Below are 8,261 nucleotides of genomic sequence, written 5' to 3'. Positions count from 1 at the left end.
AATTGTTTGATTTTTTTTTTCTTTTTTCTTTTCTTTCTGGAACAATTAACTTCTCTTCTTTTGGAACTCGTCCCTCTCTTTTTTTTTTTGAAAGGATTGAATTTCTTTTCCTTTTTGAATCGACCGAACTCGGTTCAACCGAGTTGCCTACGTACCCCAATATAGGGATCAGGTCTCGCGTAGTTCGGGGAAATGCCCCTGGTTTGATGGGTTTTCAAGAAAATTTTATTCAGGCTCGAAGGGTTTGCAAACCGGTATTCTTTTGACATTGGGTTCTGATTTTTGGATTTAATCGGCCAAAGGAGGCCTTTCGATGTTCAGATTGGGAATCGATCTGGGTTACTAGAGTCCGTCTGGTAGTGATTATTTTTTTTTCTTTTTTTCTTTTTCTTTTTTTGTTGTTTTTTTTTTCACGGAGTTTGACGGCATTTCCAGGTAAGAGATAATGGATCTTCTTTTTCCAAGATTCTAAAGCGTGCTTTAGACTTTCATAGAGCGAAACTTGTTCTTTGACATCCTCCATCTATGGATTCGTACTCTTGATATCTGATGATCACTTTTCAATGCTTGCTCTTGAACTTCTTATCTTGAATTTGTTGGCTTTATGTTATGAATTTGAGAACCAAGGTCATTGATTGAAAATATGAAAGTTGTTTCCACTCTATGCCCCTTGTATAGCATATATCTTCTCACTTTCTTCATTTTCTTTGAGCTTTCCATCCATGTCTTGCCCCTGGTATCGGTTGTAGCTTTTCTAGACAATCTTCTTATTCTTGAAATAATTTTATCAATTCTTCACACTCTTCAGAGGGTAATGTATTTTCAATCGGCATTCACTGAATCAAAGTTTCAGTGCCAATGTTTATCATTTCAATTTCATCTTTGAAAGGTTGGGATTGGCGCTCCTCCTCTTGTTCAAGTAATTGCTGACTCAAGTGGAGTTTCGTCAATTTTGTTCGCATTTGAGGAGGGAGCCTTACTTTAAGATCAGAAGCATACTTAAGAAACAGACACAAGTGAATTACATTAAGGATTTGGAACTGAAATTTTTATTTAAAGTAAAGCTATTACATTTGACGACCTATCCTGAACATGCTCAGGATTCACAACTCTAAAGAGAAACAGAAGATAACTTGCCTGGACTAGGCATTGACCTTGAACTGTAAGACCGGACTCAACAATTATACTGACCATGATGACTGACTCAACATAAAATAGTAAGTGACTAAAACTTTAACTGCTGCAACTGTTTGGCGTTGAAGGCTCGGCGAAGGCTGGCTCGTATCGGGATAGCAGCTACTAGAACATCTCCACTGTCTGCATCTTCCTCTTCTTCAAAAGGTTCCGACCCAGACGTTTCAAAGGTAGGTTCTAAGGCACAGATAAGAGTGAGAGGATCAAATTTTGGGTCCCCTATGGTTATAGCATTAACAGCAGCAGCAGGGTTTGCATGACCAGGTAATGAGTTATCAGGTTTTGGCTCGAACACAAGATCTTTGTTGTCGAGCAACCTCTGGATCCTGAATTTTAGGGCAATGCAATTATCAGTGAGATGGCCGAAATTTCTATGGTATTCGCAGTGTTGATCTGTTCGCCAATTTGCTGGTAAAGGATTGGGAAGAGCCCTAATGTCGGGCAGGATTATGCGACCTGAGGCTAGACACTCCTTGAGTATCTCAGATGGTGGAAGAGGGAGAGGGGTAAATTTTGTCTGGGCCTGTGGTCGAGGTGCGACAGCAGGTTGGGTATAGTCCATCACCATGGGGTTCTGAGATTTGGAAGGCTGAGGATTGGAGCGGGAAAGGTTATTAATTTCAGCTGATGGAGACTTCCTGAATTCTCTGGTATTCGGGTTACTTCGGTTGAATACACCTTGAGCCATAGCCTCCTCTATTTGGGTGCCTGCCACGATAAAGTGTTTGAAGTCCGGATAATACTGCAACGACATGTGATATTGGAGTTGGGGGGAAATATTTTTCATGATTATCTGGACCTGTTCTTCCTCAGACGGGCGCTCCATCATCTGAGCTGCTACTCTCCTCCATCTTTTCACAAAAATCAGAAAGGATTCCCTCGAGTCTTGCTTTGTTCTCTCTAAATCCTTTCTGGTGATTTCTGTCCCATCATCATATTTGAACTGCCTGATGAATTGCTCGCCGATATCCTTCCATGTCCTGTAACGAGTCTTGTCCAAGACCATGAACCATCTCCTAGCAACCTTGGTTAAGGAAACTGGGAACAATTGAGCCATTTGCTCAGGAGATAAGCCCTGAGGCTGACACATAATGGTGAACATTTGCAAATGTGTGATTGGACAACCCACACCATCATATTTGTCGAAATCGGGCATTTGAAAATTGGCAGGAAGGCGGATTTCGGGAAATAGAGTAAGATCACTGGGATTGAAACCACCCTGGTCTTGAAACTGAATGTCTTGAACTTTCCTGGTAAGAGTCTCTAATTTCTCCATAACAGACTTATCAACCATGAACTGAGAAGGCCTACTGCGATTCTCGCTATATTGCTCTTTTTCCAAATCTTCTTCGGTTTTATCATGGATATTGATGAACACTGGATGGGCAGGTGCTATTGAAGTAGCTGCTTGGTGCATAGGCCCTTTATCCTTGGACAACGATGGTCCCAACTTTTCAGAAAGCTGAGCCTTGATAACTTGGTTTTCTTCTTTGAGTTCTTGAAGCTGCTGGAGAATTAAGGTAAGAGTATCGGTAATTGCAGCAGGTGGAAGGCCATCTTGGTTATCTGCCATTGGTGAGGATGAGAAAGAAGGAGACGCTGGGGTTCTCAGAGAGGATGGTAGAGAGACAGAATTCCTCTCCAATCGTGAAGATACCCGAACCCAAGGAGCAGTGGGATTAGCTATTGTGCCAACTTCCTGTGATGGAAATAATGAACACGAGGTGTATGAGCTTGACATTCATGGAGTGTTCATTCTCAATGACTAAAACAAAGATTACTCATTTAAGCAAGTAATTGGGACAATAGAGTGAATCCCAAAAGACCAAGATATGACAATGATAATAAAATCGTATAAGGAAATGCCCCTAGTTCATGGATCATGAGAGTGAACTCTGAAGGACTTATCAAAATATTCTCGAAGAAGGTTGTCCTTAGAGTAAGAAAGACTAAGAGTACAAGCAAGATTGGATCATCTGGACCAGGCATGATCAGATCATGAGATTGCATAATCGAAAGATTGTGAGATTGTGCTCCTGCCAGTTAGGGGATGGCATGAAGATACGATCGAATCGTATGGCAGAAGAATGAAAGACGCACGATCAAGAGATTAGATGAGATAGCATAGGATTGCTTTCAACGGATAGATCATGAATGACTAATCCTATGAGATCTTTGGAAATGATGGGATTTATATCCTAACCCAAAGGGAAATTTTTTAGTCTTCGCACATTTTAACAGTGTTACCTGAAGGCATCAACCCTAATCCTAATCTAGCGGAGTGGAGAGAGGATCTCGACTCATGACTTTGTTTGTGTACCTAGGACCGATCGTAGCCATTGGAAGATGGACTACGGCCTAATCTAGACACAAATGGGTAGGATATCCTAAACTAGGTTCACACATGTGGTGCACATGTGTTCGTATACTGCATGCATGTGTGGGTTAATCTAGGGGTAAGGCCAAGAGTCCCCTTAGCGCGAATCCATGTTCGATATACTGTACCAGTGTCCGGCGTATCAGTACGTGAACAAGAGATCCGTTTACGCACCATAAAGGTACTAGGCTAAGGGTGGAATGCTTCTCTAGCACAGAGGCACCAGGTGATGAAATCCCAGTCAACCATGCTAGATAACACTCCGGGTTCCTAAAATAGGACGTGTGTGCATGTGAGATGCAAGGGTTTAGATGCAAGTGATGTAAGTGTGTGCAATAAGTTCGCGCAATCTATGATGCCTTCAGGTTTTGTTAAATTAAGTTCGAGTAAAATGTGATGAGAAAATAAAACGAGACAAACTAATCTAACAAGTATAGAGTTTTTATGAGCCAGTTAAATTAAATTCAAATGAATTATCTTTTGAAATTTTAATGAAGTTAGGTGGTCCCCAGCAGAGTCGCCAGACTGTGGTACCCGATCCCGCGAGAGGGGTGGGGCGCGAGCCGCCGCGCTCTCTCTCTTGGTCTCTCGTATCCACGCGATTGGCATGTGCATTTTAATATTGATTTGAATTCATCTTTCCTGTGAACTTGGGATCACTAAGGCAATCTGAATTCCACACGAAAGAGACTGACAGAGTCGCCACCTAGATATGGGATCTAGGACCCATAATTAACCAGAAATCTAGACTCGCTACCTGGTTACGAGAATGGAAGGTATGGGGAGTTATCCACCACATGCACCATTCCTGCCCGATAATCGGTCTTCGATTCCAAAAGCTAACTCTTTTAAATTTATTTTAAATGGCTCATTCAACTCTATGTTAAAGTGCGAACTAAGTGACATGCATCCTAACATCTAATTTCAATGTGAATCCTAAATGTGTATCTTGATTTATTAATTTGTCTGGATTCAATCGAAGTGAAAGTTCTCATAAAATTCTAATTTCATGGAAAGTCCTAAGTGATTTGATTAAGCATTTACAAGAAAATTAATATACAAAACACCACAATTTGTTGTGGTGCCGACTCGCGGGTGGTATGCCGTCAGACATCCAAGCTGCCTACGTACCCAAGCCTCACTGGGATCAGAGTCGACGTAGTTCGGTGCACCTAAGCTAAGCTACATATGCCTAACTCAACTAGGACACCGATCTAGACGGGATTGACTGTTTCAACAGTTTTAAGAGAAGTTATTTAATTCAAGTTGAGGATTTTATTATCTTAGGATTTCATCGAAGATGCTATATGATCCTATCTAAATGCAAGTTGTCCCTTAGACTAATGCAGGTTAGCCTACATCCTAGTTTACTAGGCTTGTCCTAGGGAAAAACTGGATGACTAGTGTAACTTGACCTATGGCACGGTTGCTATACATAGCAAGCGTCCGTGATGAGGCTGGACTCCTAACTCTAGGACTCCCTAAAACTTAGGACACAACACGACACGACACCATTGTTCCTAAATTGGGCTCTAAGGGTTCTTACGACGGAAACCATAATCCAATGGTTCCGAGAGACACGAGATGAATCGAGATGATGAATAGTGTGAGGGAATGGGAAAGATAGAGAAAGGTGCGACTGAACTTGGGAGTGCCAAATTGCCTACGTACCCCGTGATGGGGATCAAGCCACATGTAGTTCCACTGGCGAGGTTGCTTGGATTTTGGAAGACACAATTGGTATTTGTATCTGGAATCGGGTTTGCATTTGAGCATTGGACTTGAGATTCAGAAACATTGATCTAGCAATGGGATTTTGGAATTGGGAATTTGCATCAAAGAATTGAGCATATAGGAATCATCAAGGGTTTGAATTTTCGGAATTCAAAGTGGGCGGGCTTATGAGATTTGGCCAAATGGATTCAGACATGCGACTCGGATTGTGTTGGGATATGACTTGGTTGGATTGGGTTAATGGTTAGGGTCAAGTGAGTCAGGTCTAAGTTAGGAGCAAACCCGAGACTAGCCATGGTCTAACTAGGAGGAAGCAGGGTACAAACCAGGGTGCGGACCAGGGTGCACCAGGGTGCGAACTAGCAGGGAACCAGGGTGCGAACCAGCAGGGGAACCAGGGTGCAACCAGCAACGAACCTGGGTGCAACCAGGGTCTAACCAGAGTGCGAACCAGCAGGGAACCAGGGTGCGAACCAATATCGAACCAGGGTGCGAACCAGTAGGGAACCAGGGTGCAACCAGCAGGGAACCAGGGTGCAACCAGTAGGGAACCAGGGTGCAACCAGCAGGGAAGCAGGGTGCGAACCAGTAGGGAACCAGGGTGCGAACCAGTAGGGAACCAGGGTGCAACCAGCAGGGAACCAGGGTGCGAATCAGTAGGGAACCAGGGTGCAACCAGCATCGAACCTGGGTGCAACCAGCAGCGAACCTGGGTGCAACCAGGGTCTAACCAGAGGCTAACCAGGGGGAAAACAGACCCTACATGCTTCCTAACATGGTTTTTCTTTTAAAGTAAAAGATATGTATGAAAACAGACCCTACATAGAATTGAAATAAATGCCTACCTCTTTGGAAACCCACTTTGTGTTTGATTTTTCTTTGATGTTAATTCTTTGAAGATGATTCCTTGCTTGATAATGACTGCTTTTGATATATATCACCCAACGTATAAAATCACCCGATCCGGCAAGGATGGCCGAACCCTTGAAGAGATGAGGGAGAGGGATGAATTTTCTAAGAGAGGGGTTCTTTTTCTTCTCCTCTTGGATGGTGGGATGAGAGGGTATTTATAGGAGAATGGGATAGGAGGTTAGGTGAGGTTAGGTGGTTTTGGATGGTTAGGATGAGAGGATGAGGTTAGGTAAGGTTAGGTGGGGTTAGGTAAGGTTAGGTGAGGTTAGGTGAGGTTAGGTGAGGTTTGGATGGTTAGGATGAGAGGAGAGGTTAGGTGAGGTTAGGTGAGGTTTGGATGGTTAGGATGAGAGGAGAGGTTAGGTGGTTTTGGATGGTTAGACCCAGGTCAAGATCTGCCATTGATCTAACGATTTACGGAAATCGGGTCTCGGAATGGAATCAGGGTCCGGGCTATGAAGTGACCCTAGCTTATTTTGTCCCGATTGATGATCCGTAAAGTCAGATCAAGATATTAATGACCTAAAACATATAAATCAATGATAGAGGGGGTTCTCACATGGATTTAACACACTAATTTATTTGTTGATTAAAACAAAACAAAATGGGGTGTCTACAGCAGGTACAAGTTAAAAAATGGGCAATGATAAATTCGCAACCCCCAAGGATAATTCGCACCCCTGTAAAGGAGGATATGTGGCAGACTATAACGCTTTTTAAGGTGAAACGGGTGTGAATTATCCTAAAGAGGGTGTGAATTTATCATCGCCCTAAAAAATTTGCCAGTAAATGCTCGGTCCTATCTATTTTTATGCTCACGCCTATTTTTCCTATTTTTCCGATAAGCCTCAGCGTAAAAATGGACATAAAATTTGTTATATGTCCATTTTTACAACATAAAACCAAATTTAGGCCCATTTTGGGATTTTTACCTCGAAAGAAAACGGAGCCTAAGCGTAGAAAGAGGGTTTGAACCAATCCCTATTCCGATATGAATAGTGCATGCAGACATAGATTATGTCAGATCCCTGGAATCTCTCTATCCTCAAATCTGAGAACCGAGAATGTCAACAACTTTGACTAGGGAATGGTTGAGTTTCTCTAGTCAATACTGCTCCAAAAGAGAATCCAAACGCTACCAAAAACACAGTGGACCCACATTGTTAGGATGATCCAAAGTGTTCATTTAATGCGCCCTGACATAGATAGGGTGTGCCTAAAAAATCAGCTCCATCGGATGATCCTAACCCTTCAATCTGTGGACGAACCATCAACTGAGGGGCCTACCTTATACAAATTGAAACTACAGGGGGTGTAGTTGTCACGTTTTAAACTAAAGGGGTAGAAGTGGATGTGTCAGAAACTAGAGGGGGTGTAAATGTAATTTTCCCTTTTGTTATTTAGCTTCCTAGTCTAGGTATGCTCTGACCAATCTTTCTGATACTTTGTCATACAGGATGGGACCCCTGGGCCCCAATATAACCTTAGTATCAATAAAAATCAATGAAAATTTGTCATCTTTCAAAAAAAAGTAAGCTTTAATAACTCTTGCTAAACTTGTGCCTAAAGATCCAAAAAAATTACAACTGATTTTGGAAGTTTTATGGGAGCTTCTTAGCATGTAAATATAGACTCCTGGTCCCTCTTCCTCTCACCACAAAGTGTTCCATCTCTTTCTTGAGAAAGCACACATAAAGAGAGGTTTCCCATTACCTTAGTTGTGAGGAGAAGGAAGAAAACATGGGGTTTTTCTGAGCCGATTCGGTACGTCTTCATCGGATTACAAGCTTCAAAAGTGAGGCTATGGTGAAAGGTATTTCTAACCCATCTCACTACAATTAAAATGTTTCTTTGATTTGAATGCCCAAGATCCATAGGGATCATTTTGGTTAATGTTTAAACAACATTTGGTATCAGAGCGAAGGTTTCCGCCTTTATTGCCGTCCGAAAGCAGCAAACTTTTCTGGTGATCGACCGATACCAATGTTTTCCTCCCCAACCGATGATCTATCCCCTAATGTTTCATCACGATCCAACGGTTGGA

General features: G+C 42.4%; 1 protein-coding gene across 1 annotated transcript; it reads right to left on the bottom strand.

The window, feature by feature from the left end:
- Positions 1-342: 342 nt before the first annotated feature.
- On the bottom strand, positions 343-6,372 carry LOC143859078 (uncharacterized). Its single transcript, XM_077369761.1, has 2 exons — positions 6,151-6,372; positions 343-2,893 (listed from the first exon to the last, which is right to left on the bottom strand). The coding sequence occupies exon 2, from the start codon at positions 2,765-2,767 to the stop codon at positions 1,226-1,228; it is 1,542 nt and encodes a 513-aa protein (XP_077225876.1). The 5' UTR covers positions 2,768-2,893; positions 6,151-6,372; the 3' UTR covers positions 343-1,225.
- Between the last annotated feature and the right edge of the window lie 1,889 nt (positions 6,373-8,261).

This window comes from Tasmannia lanceolata, unplaced genomic scaffold (assembly GCF_043159265.1).
Source record: "Tasmannia lanceolata isolate RefF3 unplaced genomic scaffold, GAP_Taslan_0.1 ptg000029l, whole genome shotgun sequence".
Taxonomy (NCBI): Eukaryota; Viridiplantae; Streptophyta; class Magnoliopsida; order Canellales; family Winteraceae; genus Tasmannia; species Tasmannia lanceolata.
This window is presented reverse-complemented; position numbering and strand designations above follow the sequence as displayed.

Bases quoted from the DNA above. Each gene is read 5' to 3' on its own strand.
- LOC143859078 (XM_077369761.1), bottom strand. From the start codon at position 2,767: ATGGCAGATAACCAAGATGGCCTTCCACCTGCTGCAATTACCGATACT.